Here is a 23,740-nt window from a genome sequence, read left to right on the forward strand (position 1 = left end):
CTGCCAGCTCCCTTCTGACCCCGCAATCCCCTACTGGTGACAGATCCAAGCTCCATAGCAAATTAGACCTTCTAACATTACAATTGCAGAAGACAGATTCCATTAGCGGTATCTGAAATTGAGTGGAGAGCAGCCGCGTTATCAGACCTGACTCATAAGCGGTGCTATTAATCAGAGCTATGATAGCATTTATATATTTCAAGCTATCTGCCTCGGCTGTGATATTCGGCTACAAAGGGTTGATGGGACTTAGGGACGGGGACAATGGAGCTTTCTTGGAAAAGCAGAGTAAATCAAGAAAGTCTATGACTTCCGCACATTCTGAAGGGATTGCGGTTTACATAAATTTTCTCCCAATTGGAGATTGAGCTCTTCCCCATCTTACACATGGGATTTAGTTGTCACTCAATGGGAACAGCTGTGAAAAGGTGAAGCAGCCCACCGTTCAGAATACTGCCTCCGCTTTTAAAGCAATTAACCCGTGAACAGGAGGATACCTGGCGATATCAAGAGGATTAGGCCAGGCAGCGCTTTATTAACATTTCCTTGAACTAATTCTAACTCTGACTAGCTGTCACGAAAGACTCCCTTTTTTGGGGGGGGGGAGAAAATTAAGGGTGGGAGGGGGTGTGCTGGCCTGCTTTTTTCTTTCCAACACCCCCCTCCCGGCTCCCAAAAATGAAGCATGGATCCTTGAGTCTAAGAAAGAAAAAAAACACAACCCCAGCATGTGCTAAAAAAATTTTTTTTTAAGCATATGCAAATGAGGGAAATCGGTTAAGGTCCCTATAAAGTCTAATTCAATGCAACTTTGCTGCAAGTGAGAGAGAGGGGGAAAATATCTCTCCGTGTGTTTGTGTGTGTGAGAGAGAGATCAATTAGCCAAGGGGTCACGGTAGATAGTCTCCTAAAAGGGAAATTAATACAAGAGCTTTCTACAGCCTATTATTCCACACCCCCACTTTGCTAAAACTTAGAAGCTACTTGTTACTTAAGTATTAGCTGCTCCCGAAATTATAAAGAGGCTTGCAAGAACCTCAGACAAAGGGGAATAGTCTAATCTGGGAGAAATGTACCCAAATATACCTTAAATCGGAAGATTCCGCGCTCCCTTTTCAAAGCGCGGCGTTTTAATTTTCTGCTCGTCGGTGAATGGGATGATGGTCAGAGATACAATGTTTGAAGAGAATAAGCTCTGGGCTTAAAGAGTAAAGTCTCCATTTGCTCCAGGCTGGCATATGAAAGCAAAGGAGACACCCGGGAAGGTGGAAAATCTGATCAATTAATTTGCCTGACAGTAGGCAGGTAAGGATTCTTTCGGGATGGGGGGGGGGGGATTGATACAGCGGCCTCACCAGGCCATAGAAGGAAGGAGTCAAAACTGCATGGTCAAACAAAGGCAAACACCATCAAATTCTGCGAAGAAAGCCGAACAATTCCTCAAACGAGCCACAAGTTTATAAAAGATCGAGAGGTGGTTGGGAAAGGGAATATAAATCCAAATTGGGAGTCAACTCGTCCCGTTTAAACTCAGGATCCGAGAGCTGCAAAATGGGTGCATTGCAAACTCGCAGCAAAGAGCTAGCCTTTCACTTTAGCAGACTGTGACTTGAAACCAAATTTACCTTCCGATTTCTACAGTCCTGGCTTAACTTTGGAGAAGCCGCCTTTGCCCCCACACCTCCTCCACGGCATATTTAAGATTCCTTTCACTTCAGGGTAAGGGGGGGAATGTCAGTGCTGTTCTGTGACTTTCAGCTGCGGGTGCAAACTGGAAGGAGCATCGATGTGGCTCGTCAGCTGCCCTGTGGACGCCTTGCTTTTATTTTAGATGAGCCATAAGTCACGGCTTCCGCTTCAAGAGTTTCCACACGCCAAGAATGAAAGCTAAAAATTAAGGGAAAGGGGGCAAAGCTTCCTCTTGCTACGTATTTCTACCTAGGAAAAAATGTAAACGTCTCCTGCCATAATATAAACGAAAGAGAATTTTGTAGTGATTTCGCCCTTCACACACACAAGAGGAAAAAGTTAACGTTTGCTTTTAATTTATGCTTTTGTCCTCTCCTGAATACGCACACAGGCAAAACAAACATGAGGGTGGCCTTATAGCCTAACACCCATCTTGCAGTTTCAAACCTGGATGGAATGAATTATAACTTTCCACTTTGGGAATGCTGGTTAATGTGAATTTGTTTCTTTTCGGCAGTCTTGGGAGAACGCAACATTCTCCAGTACAGTTGCAAAACCTTAGGAAGAGGCATTTTGTAAAAAAGAATTACATCCCAGGTCTGCAGATTTCTGCTTTTTTTCCTTTCTTCCTCCATGTGCAGTGCAGCACATGTTTCACAACTGCTAAAATGTGTATTGCTAAACACCCTATAACTCCATCCCTGCTTAACGAAAAAAATGCAAGGGTTTCACTTAGGAGGAAGAATAAGCAAATATTATGGCTCACCTAAGATTCTATAGAACTTTTGCTTTCAATGATGTTGGACCTCACAGGTAGATTAACACTTTTGTTTTTCCACTTTTTCGTTATTTGCAAAGGGAATCCTGGTATGAGTCAATACTTTAGTTATTCTTTTGGAGCCGTGCTATTATTTTGTACTTTCCCCCTTCCACTTTATGTTTTACGTTTCTCATTCTTCGCTTACTTTATTTTCGTTGTTTGCACTTCCTGACAAATAAATAAAAATATTTTTAAAAATAAATAAATAAAATAAGCAAGAGAATGAATGCATATGGATTGTATTGAACAACCACTGCAACATTTGTTGAAACATGAAATGCTGAAACGTTAGCATACAAAACATAAAAAGGTGCCCCCTCCTCAAAAGGAAAAGGGGGTGGGGGAACCAGCACACCCACGCAAACAAATTCTGTCAAAAGGATATCTAAAAAAATTAAACTGGCATTAAAAAACACCAAAAAGTTAAAAGATGGAAATTTCAGGAGCCGAGTCGTTTTAAACCTAATCAGTAACAGCTGTTAAAAACAGTGGTTTTCATATCAAATCTGCTCATGCAGAAATCGAAGTGATAAAAATTAAGGAGATGACTAAAAGAGATTTTTCTGGGAGGGAATTCCTATTTCAGGCAAGAAGTATAGATGGAAACTGGAAGGCGGTTGTTGTTTTTCATTCACAGAAAAAGTGGGGGGGGGGAGGGAGTCCTAAATACCTGGCAGAATTCAAACCATGATTAGAAGAACAAAGTGTCAGAATACAGTTAACACTAATCCCGCGTGTAGAACAATGTCCTCTTAAGTGGGAATGAATGAAACTATTGTACGAATCAAAAAGCCTCCTTCAATTAAGCATTAAAATGAAACTATCTTGACCCGAAAACGAAGAGGAAAACTTGGGGAAGATGCCTCAAAACACAACACTGGACAAAGGACCAGAATCTGTTAAAAGAACTGATTTACATAGCATATACAGAGAGGAAATTGTGGAAAGTGATGGCTGGGGGGGGGGGGAGAGATGGTTCGTTGGTTGGTTATAAAACAACAGAACCAAATTAAAATAATACACACAAAAAACAAACAAAAAATGCTAGCGAGAAGCCAAGCAACGATTCTTTACTGTACTCAACTGTCAGCGCCGCAAACAGCCTCCGTGCGCTTATATGCACACGGAAGGAAAAAGGTTTCCAGAAGGTTAAGTTCAGGTCAGGCAACAAATGAAATTGTTAACAACCCCAACTGACACTGTATAATGTCTTCTTCTGCCAAATCAATAGGCCGCTCTCGGCTCCAGATTACCATAGAGATGGTCTGCTCCTTTCTGAAGGGTGCCTATTGTCTGAGGGGGGAAACAGATTTGCCACTTGAACTGCCGTTGTTCCCTGGAGGATCTGCACTTCATTAATTATTTGCTGCCTTAAAAAAAAGGAAAAAAAAGAAAAGCGACAGACTTTCCGTATATTTGCAAGCACCTATTGGGTTACAGAAGGAATTTGAGATATATATTTTTCTTGTTTCTGAGCCCCACCACCCAAAAGAAATCCCGGAAGACTTTTTTAAAGGTCATTCTGCAATATGCAAATATTGATCTCGTATTTGGAGACACCACGGGGGCATCTAGAACTCAGTTGCCCCCACTCCCACTACCCTGAAATGACGTACCTTGGAATTTCTGCAACCTGGGGCACGGCCAGATGTTTTGGACTGATGGGAGTTGCATTCCAAAACATCTGCAAGGTGCCAGGTCAGGAAAAGCTGCAGTAACTATTTCCTGAATCTCTTTGGGTAGAAGAGCAGAAGGCAAACTCTTTAGGCACTTAAAATAAATTTAAAAAGCAAGAATGTCCCAAAGGGACTTCAAGCATTCCTGTGGCTGTTCTACAGCGAGTCATTTAGATTTAATTTCACTTTTTTAAAAAAGAAAGAGTTTATCACCGGGAGGGGGTGGGGAAATGCGTATAAACGACAGCTGAGGTACGTGTGGTCTGCAACCCACAGTGACAGCGCAACATCACAGCGTACAATGTCCCGCAAACATTGCTGGAGTGGAACACTTCTGTGGCTTATTGTCAGAGCTGGCTGTACAAATGATCCGCGCTGGAGGTTGCAATCTATGTCTGCCTTTGGTGTTCAAAGCCCATTAACGTGGCAGGAAAGCTCTGTCCTCAAATTGTAAAACTCCAGAGAAGGCCTACTAGCTGCAGCAAGCTGGGACAGAGTGGGTGATGTATAAGAAGTTGCGACTGCACCCCTCCATTGCTGTTCCGTGGGTGTATTCTGCAACATCATCGCTGATGCAATAAAAGTGCATTACCGGTGGGTTTTATAGTGATAATAATAATAATAATTTATTATTTATACCCCGCCCATCTGGCTGGGCCTCCCCAGCCACTCTGGGCGGCTTCCATAAAACCAAAAATACAGTAAAATCACACGTTAAAAACTTCCCTGAACAGGGCTGCCTTAAGATGTCTTCTGAATGTCAGGTAGTTGTTTATCGCTTTGACATCTGCTGGAAGGGCGTGGACAGTCCAAGCACCCTTCTGAGTTAACAGTTGCTCTGTAATGCTTCCCAAGGGACGCGGGTGGCGCTGTGGGATAAACCACATAGCCTAGCACTTGCCGATCAGAAGGTCGGCGGTTTGAATCCCTGCGACGGGGTGAGCTCCCATTGCTCGGTCCCAGCTCCTGCCAACCTAGCAGTTCGAAAGCACGTCAAAGTGCAAGTAGATAAATAGGTACCGCTCCGGCGGGAAGATAAACAGCGTAAGCGGCTTAGTCCTGCTGGCCACATGACCCGGAAGCTGTACGCCGGCTCCCTCGGCCAATAAAGCGAGATGAGCGCCACAACCCGAGTCGGTCATGACTGGACCTAATGGTCAGGGGTCCCTTTACCTTTACAGCACGATTGATGTCTAGAGTGGCACCCTTGCACTGGAGCGCAAAGAAGGTGGTCCAAAAAAAAACACAACAAATTAAAAACCTGGAACATTCGTGGTTCATTCTGCAGGAAACTACAGGACACACACGGATTGGAAACGAAACACTTGGATTTATTGGGTATATGAATAATTATTGTAAAAATGTGAAGACACTCGCAGGACTGATATAAACTCTGTGAAGAAAAATCGTAAATTCTAAAACCTTTTGACCAAAGAGACAGAGTATAAAGGTCAGAGTACAAAGAGACAGGATATAAAGGTCAGAGGTGGAGGATATAAAGTGTGAAACAAAGACTTGAAAATAAAAAACCTGTTGAAGGGATGGAGGGAAGTCACAAGCTCAGTAGAGCAAATAATTTATTTGCTTTGTTATTGGTATGTTGAAATATTGTATTAAAAAGAAATTAATATAAATTGTATTTTTTAAAAAGGAAATGAAACAGTTGGCCTGCCCCAAAACGTTTTAACAAAACAGTGATTGCCCCAAATACTGTCATAAGCAGAAATCATCATGAATGCACACTAAAAATGACAGTTAAAAGAGCCTTATTGACATGTTCCTATAAGACTGGGTTTGTGGATGTGGTGTGTAAAACAAAAAAATGGTCTTCAAGATATTTGAATGACACATTTGGCCACTCTTTTCCAGTAAATACATCCCCTAATATTATACAGAGTTTCAAATGCCTGGTGTCTGAGGCATGAATTGTTAATGCCCTAAAAAAGATGTTTTTTAAAAAAAACCTCCCAAAATTAGCTTGCCACTGCGATTTTATTTTCAATTTACCTGTTTATTATTTTTCTCTTTCTGCTGTAGGACAACAACAACCACAAAAAACCCGCACGCAAATGTAATTCCTTTGTAAGGCTTCATCCTGTGATGTTTAGAATAAACAGAGGATGAGGTCGTATCCTTACAAAGAGAGGCATTACTAGGAATGCATTAGAGATTAATATAAAATAAAATGTATAGACGAGGGGATTTCTGCCCCCTCACCCCCCTGCGCCACCACTAATGGAACTTGGGAGTATTATTATTTATTCTTCTCCAACATTAGGCTCAACGCTGCTCCCAGCCGATATGACAAAAGCACTCTTTGCCTTGAGAATTCGCGCTTTATATATTTCTTTCCGAAAAGCTTTGGGGCCCTTTCCCCATATTATTGCTATTAACCCTACTCCTTTAACGACGCTGAAAATTAGTTAAGGATGAATTATCTGATAGGGGAAGCCCCTATTCATGAAATATTAGAGAGGTGTACTTAAGCAAATAAGGCACTGAAGGCGGCTCTGCCAGAAGGCACACAGTATGTAAAACATTTATCACAGCCTAGGAGCAGCCAGCCAGCCAGCGAGAGCGCCGAGTCCACCAGGCGCTTTTCCCTGAACAGCCTTGCAATCTCTTTCAAGGAAGCCTGGCAGGAGTGCTTGGCGGAGCAGGTCTGGGTTTCAAGCAATGTTAATTCTTATTTGGTAGAAAAGAAAATGTGTAATGAGGATCTTCAAAAGAGGCTGGCTGCTCCCCTCTCTGCTTGCAGGAGGCTGCTCACGCACAAGCCCCGCAAAGTTCCCTTTCCCTTGAAATTTCACTCGTAAGGAATTAAAGGGTGGCTGATCTAAGGTGCCCGGTCTGACTCCGAAACAAGTCGTCTGCAGAAAGCGGCGTTTGGTATTTCCCTAGGAAAGGCCCAGAGCCATAAAAACGAGCATGGCTACACTGCTGGCATTTGGATGTGGGCGGCTTGGGTTCGGCGCATCACCCAGCCGTGAAATTTTTCATTGAATATCCCGGGGCAACTTGGTATCGGTTGGCCTCAGTTCCACGCCCATTAAACGGGATTATTAAGGGTGGGTGGTTTCCGCCCCCGAAAAATGAATGGAATAAGGATTGTCAAAGCACTCCTGAGCTTTGAAAGCAATATAGGAATGGTTAATAATGAATAACGGGGGTTCTAAATAAAAGGAGGCACCTTTGACAAAGCCTGCCCATGGGCAGTTGGGTAAGGCCAACGCATTGCCATCGAACTAAATAATTTGCTAGCATAATAGGGTTGGGGAGCAGGGAGAGAATGTTATGCTTTATTTGAAGTATCTTCGAAACTGCCCCTGCAGAATGCTATCGGTTATAGCCAAAACAAAAACTGCATCTTGATGTGGGTGAGGCAGCCTTTGCCGATTTGGCACAGTCCCAAGGCAGGGTTTCTTAAAAATTGCCTTGACACTGGTCTTGTTCGCATGTAACACTAAGCCATGGTTTGTTTAAGAAATCACATCCCACAGATGATCAAACAAACGAACGCTGGTGTCTCCAAAAATCTGGTTTGTTTCCCAGCTGCTCTTGCATCAGTGAGGGATGAGGTGGAAAAATGATCAGTGGTTAAGGGAAGGATTCCACACAGCGGCCAAGCCACGGTTAGAACAAACCAAAGTTCATTGGCACCAAAAAATCACTGTGCCAACAACAAACCATGGTTTCAGGCAGGAAACAAACTATTGTTAAGTGGCTAGGCAGGATTAATACAAAATGCTAGGCATGTGCAAAACAGGCTGCTCTCTTCTGCAAAGTCATACAAAAATAGATCACCAAAGCAACTACTCCAGAGTAAGGACTGTGGACAAGCAAACAAATAAATCACATTTATTTCTGCAATTTATTTGTTTGCTTGTCCACACTCTGGAGTAGTTGCTTTGGTGATCTAGTTTGGTATGACTTTGCAGTGTGCCAGTATATCACCGGCCTGTATATTGTTTGTTGAAATGCTCTCCTTTGCAGTATTTATCTCCCTTATACTGTTATCCCCAAGTCATTAAACAAGCCCTATTTCTCTGACCCTTGTCACACATAACAATCCTTCCACAAGAAGCCACAGAGGTGTGGGTGCTGCTTCTCCTGTGTCTACTTTATGCATGTGACTGCCCAGGTGGGTGAGGCCTATCATTTGGGTCCCCCCCCCCCCCGGCTGATGCCCAACTGAGAGAATGGGTGAGAGGAAAGACTGTTATGACTGGCCTTGGGCCCTAACACTGTGGTCAGTGTGGTTGCATATTGCAGCTACAAATCGGGAAGTCACCAGTTCGAATTCTCTCATTAACTCAACAGGTGGCCTTAAGACAAGCATGCCCTTACACAGAAAAATAGACAGATACCCCTCAGTCCTTCCACCTGTAGCATGGGCGATGTTGACTTATCTTACAGGGTTGCTGGAAGACTTACAAGTAGATAGTGCTCTCAAAGCGCTTTGAGCACTTGAAAAAATGGTATTAATTGTAATAACAAGATGATAATAAGATTAGAAAGGGAAACCGAGTAAGGCAGGAGATACAGTGGTACCTCGGGATGCGAACGGGATCCATTCCGGAGCCTCGTTCGCATCCCGAACAGAACCTAAGACGCGACAGCGCGTCTGTGTGCACGCGGGTCGTGTTTCGCCACTTCCGCGCATGACGTCATTTTGTCCTTGAAGTAATGCGCTCCATTACTTCCGGGTCGCCGCGGAGCGCAACCCGAAAGCGCTCAACCCGAAGCATATTCATCCTGAGGTATGACTGTATAAGCATCCTGAATAGGAACACCACCACGCTGCAACATTTTGCTGCAGCGCCAATTTGTTATCAGCGTACGTAACTGGGGCCACTCGCAGTCTTACGCCGGACATTTGGGAAAGACCCACGTGGCTGCCCTCCCTAAATATATCACAATTGCCTGGGATCACAGTAGGGAGGGAAAAGGGGGCAGTCTCCCACCCTGCTGGAAGTGAGGGTGAAGAGGGCCTCAGGTAGCCGGCACCAATTCAGGTATCCACCAGATTCTGGAATCCTCTCCAGGGGAACACAGCTGGCATCTCCAGTGACAGCTTTTAGATGCCAGGCAAAAAAACTTCCATCCACCCAGGTCTTCTGTGGTTAAGTTAGCCCAGGGGTCAGCAACCATTTTCAGCTGTTGGCCGGTCCACCATCCCTCAGACCTTGTGGGGGGCCGGACTATATTTTTTTGGTGGGGGGGGGAATGAACGAATTCCTATGCCCCACAAATAACCCAGAGAAGCATTTTAAATAAAAGGACACATTCTCCTCACGGAAAAACACGCTGATTCCTGGACCATCCGCAGGCCGGATTTAGAAGGTGATTGGGCCACATCCAGCTCCCGGGCCTTAGGTTGCCGACCCCTGAGCTAGCCTCTACAGCTGTGGTCATCTTTGAGCAGAGTCAGGAGAGGCTTGTCCTTACTGTGTTGTTGGCTGAGGATTTTGGGGAAATGTGCGTTGTACGTCATTGGTTACATTTCTGGCTTCTCGGCGATTTTATCGGGTTGTATGTTATCTTCTTGAGCCACCCTGAGACTGAAAGAATTAATATAAACTCCTGTGAGCCCCTGACAGCACAGGCAGCGCAGTCTGAACGCTCTGGCCAAAGCCGGCCCAAAAAGATGGTTTGAACCGTCCAAAATACCATTTCTCACCTGTGAGTTAGGATACAGAAAGATGTGGGGGGGGGAGCTAATGTACGGTAATACCATTATTTAAATGTAATTTTGAATTACTGTAGCAGCTGCCACCCTGGGCTCCTTTGGAAGGAAGGACAGGGGTATAAATTTAACAAATAACCAAACCAGGCCACCCCAAAATGCTTTCCCTTATGCACATGGTTAGAAGCAGAGAATCCTGCAATGCAAAAAAAGGGAAAGATTGTTCATATTTTCTTGCAAGCCGGTATAACCTGAAAATTTCCCGACACACACTTCCAACTGACGATCTCCCATTTCCACTGCAGCCCCTGGCAATCCAAGCTGCATCTCAATATTATTTGGTCAGTACAGTATTCCAAGTCACTGTACTGTACACACAGGTGGAATAACGCAAATGACGCCATCAGCAGGCAGCTGCCTCCCCTTCGTAACGCCAGCAATTAAAAGTTTGCCAGCGCAGTTGATGCATGTATTGTTAACTTATTAAAAAAAAAAGACATCTGTGTCTTTTTGTAATGACAAACATTGTTACTTCTGGTTAGATAAACCTGATCAGCATCAACAAGACTGAACAATGTTGCCACTCTTTTGAAATAAATTAGTTGGGGGGTTTTCCGGCGGGGGGGGGGGGATGTTGTCTGTGCATGTGTTTTTAACTTTTGTGAAGACTCCAAGGCCCGATACAAAATTTAAATTATATAGCCAGATGAATCAATTAGCAGTTTGCAGCAAGCGCTGGGGTGGAAACTGACAATTCAGCAGCCGTGACGATTCAGCTGAATGTTGTTTTTGACTTTAATGTAGAGTTGTACAGCTAAACCAAAGAAGTGAAGGGATTTTAGTATATAGCAGATATTTCCTTGTGTGCGCCGTTTGTTTAAAGCAAAACAGTTCACGGAATGTATCCCAATGAATTTAGATTGATTGCAGATATTATTATTGTTTAGGAAGACAGTTTATGAATGACGTTTTCCCACTAAGGATATGACTACGAACGACAATAAGGTTAAGAGAAAGGGAGAAAGAGGAAGTGGGTATAGAAGGGAGGGAGGCAGAAACAAGCAGGAAATTGAGAGGGGAAAGGAAGGGGATACAAGATTAATAACTAGATCAGCTGCTTACTTCTAAAATCAGGGGGAAGGGCCGTAGCTCAGAGGCAAAACATCTGCTTTGCATTCAGAAGGTACCAGGTTCATTCCCAGGCTTCTACAGGTAGGACTGGCAGAGACTCCCTGCCTGAAATGCTGGAGAGCTGCTGCCAGCCAGTGTTGACAATACTAAGCTAGATGGACTCAGCACAAGACAGCAGCCTATGTTCCTAAGATCATGTCCCAACGCCCCCAGAAATTCAGTCCGGGGTACGATCTTGCAGGGATGTTTGAAAACGAAATGCTTTATGCTTGGGGATTTGTGGGGCCAGCACATGCACATGCCTTGGCTAAATGCACATCCAGGGCGCACGCTGAGCTCTGCCGGCCCCCAAAGACTCCCCTCCTTCATAGGCAGGCGGTGCCAGCTCTGCTTACGCAAATGGAACACGCCACGGAGAAGCAGTCTGAGTACAGGGACTCCAAATTCAGGCAAAGGGTCCTCTGCCCATTTCCCCACAGGTGAGAGTGGCAGCCAGGATAAGTGCAAAAGCTGTACAATCTGCATGGCATACTTTGCCCTCTGATACATGGGCTGGGCGATATCCAGTTTCCAGCATCGCGATATATCACCAGCTAAACACCGTGATAGATCACAGTGTCTGAAATAAGGAAGGAGCTACGCAGAGGCAGAGGCTGGCGTCAGGGTTTTTCCTACATTGTGATTTCTGCGTGGCAGACACACCCACACACCACGGTTCACAATATACTGCCAGGTCAAAAATGAACGCCCATCACGATTCGCGATATCTTGCTGGGTCCAAAACGATGGACTTCAAAAACCGGTTTGGGGACGATATATCAATACAGAGCTTCCCAAGCCTTGCGTGCTGGTGATGTACTTTTTAGACATGCATCTTTTCGCGGCACAGCAATTCAATTTGGCTAGCAAACCACCGGGCCGCTCGCTCCCTTTCCAGCCCCGAGGGGAGCGCAGGGAGCATTTGAACGACACACCTACACACTGCAGCCGACACACAAACATGTCGTGACGCATCGTTTGGAAAGCTCTGTGTCAATAGACTGCCCAGCCAGTGGCGTAGCGTGGGGGGTGCAGGGGGGGCCGGCCACACCGGGTGCAACATCTGGGGGTTAGGGTTAGGGGGCGCAAATCCACGGGTTAGGGGGCCCAAATCCACGGGTTAGGGGGCACAAATTACTTGCCTTGCCCCGGGTGCTGACAACCCACGCTACGCCACTGTGCCCAGCCCTACTGATACGGTGGATTTCCATTTCCCAAAGTGTCCGGTTTGTTCTGTAACCCCAAACGGGCAGCTTCCACGAGGGAGCATCCGCCAGCTTCCGCTTCTGGAATGGAGCCGACGTCCCCTGTCCCAGCCGCTTTCCCAAAACTGAATCCCCAAAACACCCATGTTACAAACTGTTCTTGAAACTCCTTGAGTGTTTCAGAAGCCATTTGCCGCTCCAGGAAAGCAAGGAGATGGGGGGGGGGGTGAGGAGTCCTCCCTTGGGCTCACACAGAGCTAGCGCCATGTCCTGTCAAGCCCGGCCTTCACCCAGAAAATTATGCATTTTGTTCGGTTCTGCATGCACAGCCTGTCACGGACAGCAGCCACTGCCGCCGCCGCCGCCGCTTTTGTGTCGGGGAGAAGCTGTTCTCCACAATTAAAGATCCTACCCAGTAACTGCAGATCCCGGGAAAGCAGGGGGAAAATATATACCAGCAGCATCTACTTTACCTGGCCACGGTGTAAAAGAAAAACGGCGCTGCGGCGGCTCCGAGCACAGCGCAGAGCAGGTTCACGCGGAAAGCGACCGAGCCAAAAGGGAACAGCTCAATTGCCAGTTTAGCCAAAAGAGTGAAAAGAGGATAGCCTGGGGGGTGAGCAACCTAGGAGGGAAAAACAAACAGAGAAGGCTTTGCAGTGAAGATGTCACACAAGGGCTGTCTGATGGAGAAATAAGTGCCTTATCAGCCTCATAATAAACACACAAGTCAGAGCACAGTCCCTTTAAAAAAAAAAGGAGATTTTCTTCCCCACCCCTTCTCATCTCATCTCGTCTCTCTAAAGTGCCAATTCTAAACTTTGCAGAAATATTTGCCTTAGTGGATTTGCTACACTCATCAAGGAGATGAATGCACCACTTAAGAAATGCGGTGGGACTCGTCGCCATTGTCCTTTAAATGGCTTGAAGTTTGGGTTCATAGTATATTAAGGTCATTCAAAAGGCTGGGATTCCAAATATATATACATATACAATTCGACCAAAATAGAGAGAAAGAACAGATTCTGAACTATTTTATTGGTTAGCAAGCTGAAAGACCACACTGCTATCGGATTACCACCGCGATGACAGTCCTAAGGTCTCGCCTAAAGGGGATCACACGCCGTAATAAAAGTTTATTAAATAACAAAACTTATTAAAATTGTTAACCCGATTTATTTTATTCTCCCCAGCTTATACAAAATTTGGGTTGATAATAAGCCAACTACTGTATATACAGTAAAGCCTTTGCTTTATAATTTAGTTTAATTGGATTTAAAACTTGGGAGTAAATTGTCGCGTGCTGTACTTATAAGTTAGCAAAAACTGTGGTTTGAAAATAAATTAATCTACTTTAACTCCATGCTTAATTAAACTTCCTTAATTCCTAAAACTGTTAATGAGAGCATTGATTAAACAATAAAACTAATACTTACTCCAAGCTCATAGGCGGCTGTGATCAGCTCCCCTGTGAAAAAATAATGTAAAACCAATAATTACTATTAGGGAACGACACTCCTCCCAAGTTTTGAAAATCCAAACCCTTGCGTTGGGGGTTTTGCATTAATTTGACTGGATAAAAGTGTAAATCTGTAGAGATTTAACAGCATGAATTTTTTCCAAGAATATTTTCTTCCCCCACTGATGTCGTTGCACAAAATATCTTTTGTTGCGTGTTTTTCTCTCGGCACTTCTATCAGGAGATAAATGAAGGTGCATTGTAATAATAATAATAATAATAATAATAATAATAATAATAATAATAATAATAATAATAATAGAACTATTTGGGTTATGCAAACAGTATTGCAGGAGGGGATGTGAAATAACCATGAAAACTGCATTTCCACAGCAGCTCAGCTCATTACCGATTTACCGATATTGTTCCTTGTCTCCCAAAATATCTGCAGCTTCGCATTTTGAAGCCGGGGACCGCCCTAACATGGCCATATACCTGTGGCAGTGTATTCCCAAGGGACTTGTGAATTCTCTGCTGCGTTGCCATTATATTTGGCCTCAGTTTATCGTGTACGAAAAGCCCTGTTTTGAATTATTTTTCCACCTTTTTTGCAATTTCTTTTAAAAAAATGAATGAAAAGAGTGGTGTCAAGAATGTTTGTTGAGAACTTCCTTCGGCCAGTTGCATCTTCAAAGCACCGTCCATGGGATCAGATGCACTGTAAGATAAGTCAGATTGCATTAGCCAAATCTATTTCACATTACTGTTGGAAGGATAGTACTTTGGGGCAGGTCTGAATTAATCCTGAGCGTCCAAACCAAGGCACACCCATTGGCTCCAGCGACCAGCACCAATAAATATTTGGAGGTGCACCTGACGTATTATTTAGGTGGTTTTCATCATATGCCTGAAGACACACCTGTACCATGGCTTCTGAAACATGAGATACGTTTTAGCACCAACCCTGGGCTCTCTCGACTGTCATTTGTTGTAAACCAATCTTAACTTTTAAAAAAAATTGTTGCAAACCGCCCTGGGAACTTACTGGGAATAGCGGCAAGAAATCAGATTATCTACTTATCGAGCTAACTGGCTGTGAAATGGATACCAATCCTAGCACTGATGGGATTTTTGCTTCGTGCTACGTTGAATGAAACCCCTGGAGTCCAACAGTGTCTGGAGGGAATCAAGCCAGCTATTTATAAAACCATACAGTTTAAAATAAAATAAAAGCAAACTTGAAAGGTTTAAAGGCACTTAAAAAGCACCAAGAACGTTAAAAGCAGTGGCGAATTTCAAGGTTGCCAGGGCCAGTATCTACCAGCCATCAAATGCCTGGGTAAGCAAGGATGCCTTTATAAATTTCCGCTGGGAGCCAATAATGAGGGAGACAGATGCAGCTCACTGGGGAGGGCAGGGAACAAACATGGAGCCACCACCAAGAAGGCCCTGTCATGGGTCAATGCCAACTGGGCAGTAGCAGGAGGCAGCAGTACCACTGGGTCTCCCCTGGCCAACTGTAGGGCCCAAGATGGTTGTTACTGGGAAAGTCACTATTTTAGGTACTTGAGTCTCGTACTATTTAGGGCTTTTTACTCTAGCACTGACACCTTGGGCTCAGTAGCTCACTGGCAGCCAGTGCAGAGCTGCAGCGTCCAGACCAACTTCAAGGCTGACTGACCGAACCCAAAGGGTGCTCATCAATGGTTCCTCTTCATCCTGGAGAAGAGTGACTAGTGGGGTGCCACAGGGTTCTGTCTTGGGCCCGGTCTTATTCAACATCTTTATCAACGACTTGGATGATGGACTCAAGGGCATCCTGATCAAATTTGCAGATGACACCAAACTGGGAGGGGTGGCTAACACCCCAGAGGACAGGATCACACTTCAAAACGACCTTGACAAATTAGAGAACTGGGCCAAAACAAACAAGATGAACTTTAACAGGGAGAAATGTAAAGTATTGCACTTGGGCAAAAAAAATGAGAGGCACAAATACAAGATGGGTGACACCTGGCTTGAGAGCAGTACATGTGAAAAGGATCTAGGAGTCTTGGTTGAGCACAAACTTGACATGAGCCAACAGTGTGACGCGGCAGCTAAAAAAGCCAATGCAATTCTGGGCTGCATCAATAGGAGTATAGCATCTAGATCAAGGGAAGTAATAGTGCCGCTGTATTCTGCTCTGGTCAGACCTCACCTGGAGTACTGTGTCCAGTTCTGGGCACCACAGTTCAAGAAGGACACTGACAAACTGGAACGTGTCCAGAGGAGGGCAACCAAAATGGTCAAAGGCCCGGAAATGATGCCTTATGAGGAACGGCTAAGGGAGCTGGGCATGTTTAGCCTGGAGAAGAGGAGGTTAAGGGGTGATATGATAGCCATGTTCAAATATCTAAAAGGAAGTCATATAGAGGAGGGAGAAAGGTTGTTTTCTGCTGCTCCAGAGAAGCGGACACGGAGCAATGGATCCAAACTACAAGAAAGAAGATTCCACCTAAACATTAGGAAGAACTTCCTGACAGTAAGAGCTGTTTGACAGTGGAATTTGCTGCCAAGGAGTGTGGTGGAGTCTCCTCCTTTGGAGGTCTTTAAGCAGAGGCTTGACAACCATATGTCAGAAGTGCTCTGATGGTGTTTCCTGCTTGGCAGGGGGTTGGACTCGATGGCCCTTGTGGTCTCTTCCAACTCTATGATTCTATGATTCTATGATTCTAAGGGCAGTCCCGTAAAGAGCACACTGCAGTAGCCTAAGTGGGAGGTCACTACGGCATGGGCAACTGAGGTCACGCTATCCGAGTCCAGGGGCATCCACAGCTGGCAAACCGGCCTAAGCTGGGCATAAATACTCCTGGCCACAGAAACCAACCAACCAACCAATAAATAAATAAATATTATTATTATTATTATTATTATTATTATTATTATTATTATTTATACCCCACCCATCTGGCTGGGTTTCCCCAGTCACTCTGGGCAGCTTCCAACAAAATACTAAAAATACAATAAAACATGAAACGTTAAAAACTTCCCTAAAGAGGGCTGCCTTCAGATATCTTCTAAAAGTCAGATAGTTGTTTACAGTATTTGCTTGACATCTGATGGGAGGGCGTTCCCGCAGGGCAGGTGTCACTACTGAGAAGACCCTCCGCCTGTTTCCCTGGAACGTCCCTTCTCGCAGAGTCCGGGCAGAACAATGGGGGTGGAAACGTTTCTTCAGGTATACTGGGCCGAGGCCATTTAGGGTTTTAAAGGTCAGCACAAACACTTCGAATTGAGCTCGGAAATATACTGGGAGCCAATGTAGGTCTTTCAAGACCGGTGTTATGTGGTCCCGGTGGCCACTTCCAGTCACCAGTCTAGCTGCTGCATTCTGGATTAGTTGCAGTTTCTGAGTCACCTTCAAAGGTAGTCCCTCGTAGAGTGCATTTCAGTAGTCCAAGCGGGAGATAACCAGAGCATGCACCACTCTGGTGAGACATGAGAGTGTCTGGTGCACAATACTCCCGGATCTGTGCAGCCCCTCCCAGAACACACCTAATACTTTATTTCCAGGAATCATCCACCCTCAGCTTCCCACTGCTTCCAGGGACTGGTCTAACGCCTTCACAGCCTCTCCTGATTCAGAGGGAATGGAGAGATAATAGCTGCTTGTCCACAGCATATAGGTGACATCATGCTTCAAATCCCCAAATGACAGCTCCCAAGGGGTTCCTATAGATGTTGAACAGCACAGGGGACAGAATGGACTAATTTTCAGGACCCACAACTCAAACGCCATGGGGCCAAGCAACAATCTCCTAGGACTAATTTCTGATCCTATTGGTTTCCAAATATATTCCAGGCAAGACTACCTGGGAGACTGTCTGTCATACATTTCTACACTTGGAGGACAATTTGCTTAAAATACCGCTCCATCTTGGTTGTACTGTACGTGCAAATCACAAAACGTTGCTACTGTAGAGTGCAACTGCATTTTCAGGGCGGGACTGAGCTGAGAAAAACAATTGCAAATTATATTTTTGGTATTTGCCAAATCCACACTCTGCAACAGCGACGTAACGCTAAAGTATCTCAGCAGCCTAAACTGCAATCCTATAAAGGCAGTAAGCACCACTGAACCTATAAGTTTGTTATCTGGTAAGTGAGGAGAGCGCCAAACCATAAATCCTGTTCGGGCGACACTCTGAGACAAACCTTGGTTTAGCTTAGCAAGGCACGGCAGTGGAAAGGACCAGGGAGGAGCAAAGTTCTGCTAAGGGAGACTGACGTTTGCACAGTCCCAGTAACAACCCTGACGGATGAATGGCTGGCACTTGCAAATATAGCATTAGGCAATCTGAGCAGTTTCAAAAAAATTTTGTTTACTAAGCATGAGCGAAGCAAACATGCTAAACTATTACCACTCTCCGATGCAGCGGGGAATTTTCCTGGTGCAAACTGAAAAAATTCTGATGTACGGGGGGGCGGGGGGGAGAGAGAGAATCTGATTCAAACTTTTTCCAGGAAATCCATACTTGGCAATGCCGCAGTGATGTGCAGAATGCAGAAAACAGGGAGCGCCTCCTTTTTTCCCACTTCTCCCATCCTATGGCATGCAAGATCAGTACTGCTGCAAAGGAGTGGGTATCAGCCGGCTTAGTTGAATCCCAAGGTCAGATTTAAGGTAAAGGTAAAGGGACCCCTGACCATTAGGTCCAGTCGTGGCCAACTCTGGGGTTGCGGCGCTCATCTTTCTTTACTGGCCGAGGGAGGCAGCGTACAGCTTCCGGGTCATGAGGCCAGCATGACTAAGCTGCTTCTGGCGAACCAGAGCAGCGCATGGAAACGCCGTTTACCTTTCTGCTGGAGTGGTACCTATTTATCTACTTGCACTGGTGTGATTTCAAACTGCTATGTTGGCAGGAGCAGGGACTGAGCAACAGGAGCTCACGCCGTCGCAGGGATTCGAACAGCTGACCTTCCAATCAGCAAGCCCTAGGCACCTTGGTTTAGACCACAGAACCACTCGTGTTTGTACAGAAGCACAAAATACCTTCACGGGGAACTCCCCCAACAGCCCAATGAGAAGCAACCATAAAGGCATAAGAAAGGACGTGCTGGATCAGGCCAGTGGCCCATCTACTCCGGTAGGCTCACAGTGGCTGACCACCAAAAGCAGGATTCGAACATAGGAGCCCTCTCCCCTTCTGCGATTTCCAGCGACTGGTATTCCAGAAGCAATGCTGTCTCCAAAAGTGAAGGCAGGAGTCGTGGAAAGCTCTCTCCTCCCTGAAGGTCTAATCATCCAAGCCATGGTTAGGCAAACTAAGGCCCGGGGGCCGGATGCGGCCCAATAGCCTTCTAAATCCGGCCCGCGGACAGTCTGGGAATCAAGAGTGTTTTTACATGAGTAGAATGTGTCCTTTTATTTAAAATGCATCTCTGGGAACTCCTACTTGGGGACTTCCCTGGCTTTTTTTCTGGCCCACGTAGGACCAGTCTGGATAGTTAGCCCTGGTGAAGACTTGACATTTTCACCCCCCTAAAAGTTTGTGAGTTTCTGCTGAAATGAGGCTGCATTTTAATGTTGTGTTTTAATCTTGTTTTTCAAGTTGTATTTCAATCAATTGTTTTATATCTGGTGTTAGCTGCCCTGAGCCCGGTCTTGGCTGGGGAAGGCAGGGTATAAATAAATTATTATTATTATTATTATTATTATTATTACTACTACTACTATTGGTTATTTGTGGGGCCTGCCTGGTGTTTACATGAGTAGAATGTTTGCTTTTATTTAAAATGCATCTCTGGGTTATTTGGGGGGCATAGGAATTTGTTCTTCTTTTTCCCCCAAAATACAGTCCGGCCCCCCACAAGGTCTGAAGAACGGTGGACCGGCCCCCTGCTGAAAATGTCTGCTGACCCCTGGACTCTAATCATCCAAGCCATCTGAGTTGGTGGCCCCACTGCCTACTGTGGAAGGGAGTTCCACAGTTCAACTATGTCCTGCATGAAGGACTGTCTCTCATCAACCCTTAATCATTCAACATCCAGCTTCGTTGAAAGCCCAGAAGCTCTAGTTCTATGAAAGGAGAAAAACTTTTGTCTATCCAATTTCTCAATGCCATGCAAATTTTGTAAACATCCATCAAGCACTGCACTACACAGGGAGACTTTCTTGAGGAGCGGCTTTCCTCTGCCCTTTAGAAGCTCGCAGGGCCTTCTCTGTGGTAGCCCCAAAGTTGCGGCACTCCCTCCCCACAGACGTGCTTCTGGCACTTTCCTTATAAATTCACCCTGGCTTTTGACACATGAGGTGTATAATTTTAGAACTCACCCTTTTTCCATGACTCTAAGCTGTTTTAAAGTGTTTTTAACATGTTTAATTTCTTGCAACTCTGAGAGCTGGAAGTCAGGTGATAATAATAATATAATAAAGTGCTTTAAATGTATGTTGTGGATGTGAGTTTTGAACCTACCAAATGGGCAGTAACAGTGACCTCCTTAAAAAGCTTTAAAGTAGGGTTGAGAATTCTTGATTTAATTGTTTTATCTTTTTGTAAAATGCCTTGGAGGGGTTTTTGTTTTTTACAATCAAGCAATGTATAAATTTTATGAAAGTAAAGGAAAACCCATGTATTTAACTGTTTTTCAAAACGTTTGAATACGCAGCATTTCTGCCATCCTGTCTTGCTGTCCAAGAAGCCAAAGCTTAAACCCATCGCCGTCACTTGCCATAGTCTTGGCCAGCGCAACCTGCCTGCTTTGAACATGCATGTGCTGCGCATGACGGCTGCAACATCTAGAGATGGGTGTACAATGTGGCCCATGGCCGACTCACCTCGGCTTAGCTCAACGCTTTTCAGAGGAGGAGCTACCATTACACACGTTCAACTGCCAAAGTGAAGTGCAAAGAAACAATGGAAGGACCTCTCTGGGCATCTGTATTGGGGGGGGGTCGTTCCATTTGAAGTCCTCACAACAACAGCCCTCTGAGGTAGGCTAGGCTGAGAAGAAGAGAAAGGGTGGGTTTTTGAACTGGCAGGGTCAACTCCAATCCATATCGCCATCGTTGCTCTTTTGAACCTCAGAATCATAGAATTGTAGAATTGGAAGGGACCGTCGCAAGAAGTAACCCAAAAGTTTCTTCTTAAAATAGTAATAATAATAACCATGTGTCAGGGGTTTAGGAGCAGAGGCACGGGCAAGGGAGGAAACAGAGAGCGAAGGGGAGGAGGCAGAGGAAAGGATGAGTGATGACGACTACCCGAGATCTCCCAGTCTTTCCAGTGAATCAGAGGATTCACAGAAAGGAGCACCAGTGGCCAGGGCAAGGGGGGAGTCAAGGGGGGCACCCCAGGAAGATAGAGCCAGAAGGGACTCAGGGGGGAGCAGCTGGAAATCGGGACCAGCGTCACCGCCAGGAAGCAGGGAAGAGGAAGGGAGCCAGGAGGGAAGCGCTGGCAGCTCGCCACAGGAGGGAGGGCATGAGTCAGGAGTGGCCACACCTCCATCGGGGAGCGAAGAAACGGTTAAGAGGAAAGTGGAAGGTTGGGCGCGCGCGCCAAGTTCAAATGCAGAGGAAGGCGGCGCAGTAAGCAGCCCCGAAAGGGAACCAGGTCCTAAAGCCCGGCGCAAGGAGGCAGGAGGGTCCGGGTCAGCGTCAGAAGAATCCCGGAAGGAAGAAGCCCCGGGGGGTAGAGGGACCCAGAGGAGGACAGTCAGGCGGAAAAGGTGGAGCAAGGCTAGGATATTAAGTTGGTGCGCACGGGGCGGAGACTCAGACGGAGCTTCGCCGATCTAGCTACTAGACGTAGAGTTGCGGACAGCAGCGTGAGAATGGAAACTGTAATTCAATAAAGACTTTTACTTAATGACTGCTGGCTAGCGTGATCCTCTGTGAGCTAGGATCTTCAAGCAGCTCTGACAGTAAGCTCCGTCTCACCATTGTGGGCATCTACAGCCTCGAGGAGGGGAGAGAAACAGGTGCCTACTAGCGAGCTCACGAACGGCAGACGACATGACGGCTGAGCAGCAGATAGAGGACCTCAGAAAAGCAGTGGCACAACTGAACGCCGAGGTTCTAGCATCCAGGAAGAGAGAGGAGGAGGCAGCTGCCGCCTGCAGGGATCTCCAGGTCAGGTTAGACGTGCTGGCAAAGCAGACACCCCGGCAGGAGGGAATTGGGTTGGCGAGACGGACAGGCGGGCTGCTCTCTCACTTCGATGGGAACCTGCAACAGTATCCCAACTTTAGAGCAGACGTACTGTGCGCACTGCAACTGCTGCATAAAGACTTTAGAGATGAACAAGAGAGAGTGGGGTTCATCATGTCCCATCTGCATGGGGATGCGAAAGCATGGTTGCGCAATTTATGGAGAGATAAGGATCCGGCGCTCCAGAATGCGGATGCCTTTATTAAAGCGATGGATGGGTGTTTTTTATCAAGTATTGACGTGGATCTTGCACGGAAGGAGGTGCATGGGCTGAGACAAGGAAGGGCCAGCGTCAGACAGTATCATGCCCGCTTTTTCGCCTTGGTCAGCGCCCTGGAATGGGACAGAGATTCGGCTCCTGTAAGAGACCTCTTTTGGGAGGGGCTGCACAACTCGATTAAAGATGAGATAGCCAGGGGGGAGAGACCCCGAACCACCCAGGAGGTCGTTCAGCGGGCACTGGCAGTGGGGGTGAGGCTGGAAGGACGTCCGTGGAGCAAGGACGAAGGGCGTGGAGGGCGCGAACCAGCCGGGGGCCCCTCCTTCCTTCCCAGAGAAGCAGCGCGGGCGCAATCCACGCCTCCGCCAGGAGGAGGAGCCGAACCTATGGAGGTTGGGGGTGCAAGGGCTCAGTCAGCAACCAGAGCCCTAGCACCGACAACAGTGAAAGCGAAGCCTCCTAGAGGGAACAGGAAGTGTTACGTCTGTGAGCAGCCAGGGCATATGGCGAAAGAGTGTCCCCAGAGGCCCCACAAGCTCACTGCAGCCTCAGCAATGGTGACTGCAGCAACGCAGCAAGGAGGAACACAGCAGGGAAACGACGATGTCTGGCTGGAGGAAGAGGCACTGGGGCCCAGCCAGACGTGTTAGTGACGCAGTCCCCAGAGATTTTACAGCCAGTGAACCCCCTCCCGCCCAAACCAGTAGTGAGGCTCACAGCATCTCTCCAGCTGCCCAATGGAATCACCATGGACGTGCCAATCACCGTCGACTCAGGCAGCAATGCAGACTTTATAGGGCAGGACTTTGTCGACAGGCACGCTGTGCAGTTGCTGCCGGCCACACTGCCCCTGCAGGTTGTCACTGTGGATGGCAGGGAGCTGCTCGGGGGGCAAGTGGTGAAGCAGACGCCACCAATGGTGATGCGACTTGGGAATCACAGGGAAATCATCAGCTTCAACGTCACTCAACTATCTGACACGCCCATTGTATTGGGCATGAGTTGGCTGGACAAGCACAGCCCAACGATGGCTTGGTACCAGAGGCAGCTGGTCTTCGGCTCTTCCTTTTGTGCTGAACACTGCATCGTGCCCAGGCAGGAAGGAGAGGAAGAGGAGTCACAGCTGCTGCTAGGCACGCTGCAAGCGATTCCCCACAAGTACGCAGAATTTTTGGAAGTTTTCTGCGAGAAGGAGGCGGACAGGCTACCCCCTCACAGACCATATGACTGCAAAATTGACCTGCTGCCGGGGGCGGCGCTGCCTAAAGGGAAGCTGTATTCCATGTCGGAGGACGAGCTGCAGGAACTCAAAGACTTCATCGATCATAATTTGGAGCGCGGTTTCATCCGAGAGTCCAAGGCAGCGGGGTGCAGTCCTGTATTCTTTGTTAAGAAGCGAGACACGCCCCAAAAAAGACTCGTGGTGGATTACAGGATTTTGAACAGTGTGACCAAGCCGTCGGACTTCCCCATGCCCCGAATCGACGACCTCCTGGCGAAGGTGCGGAAGGGAAAAGTGTTCACCAAGTTGGACCTGCGGGGGGCGTACAACCTCATTCGCATGCGGGAGGGTGATGAGTGGAAGACAGCCATGTTCACGCCACTGGGTACCTACGAATAC

At 46.5% G+C, this 23,740-nt stretch overlaps 1 protein-coding gene across 2 annotated transcripts in view; it reads right to left on the minus strand.

Moving 5' to 3' along the window:
* The window catches only part of TMEM260 (transmembrane protein 260), a 68,624-nt gene that overhangs the window by 41,334 nt on the left and 3,550 nt on the right, over positions 1 to 23,740 (minus strand). For both annotated transcript variants that reach the window (XM_081192453.1, XM_081192454.1), the window contains exons 2-3: positions 13,683 to 13,714; positions 12,720 to 12,871 (exon numbers count right to left, since the gene is read on the minus strand). In XM_081192453.1, coding sequence (XP_081048579.1) covers positions 12,720 to 12,871; positions 13,683 to 13,714 — 184 coding nt within the window. The remainder of the gene's footprint in view (positions 1 to 12,719; positions 12,872 to 13,682; positions 13,715 to 23,740) is intronic.

Source organism: Podarcis bocagei, assembly GCF_964188305.1.
Source record: "Podarcis bocagei genome assembly, chromosome: 1".
In the NCBI taxonomy this organism is placed as follows: domain Eukaryota; kingdom Metazoa; phylum Chordata; class Lepidosauria; order Squamata; family Lacertidae; genus Podarcis; species Podarcis bocagei.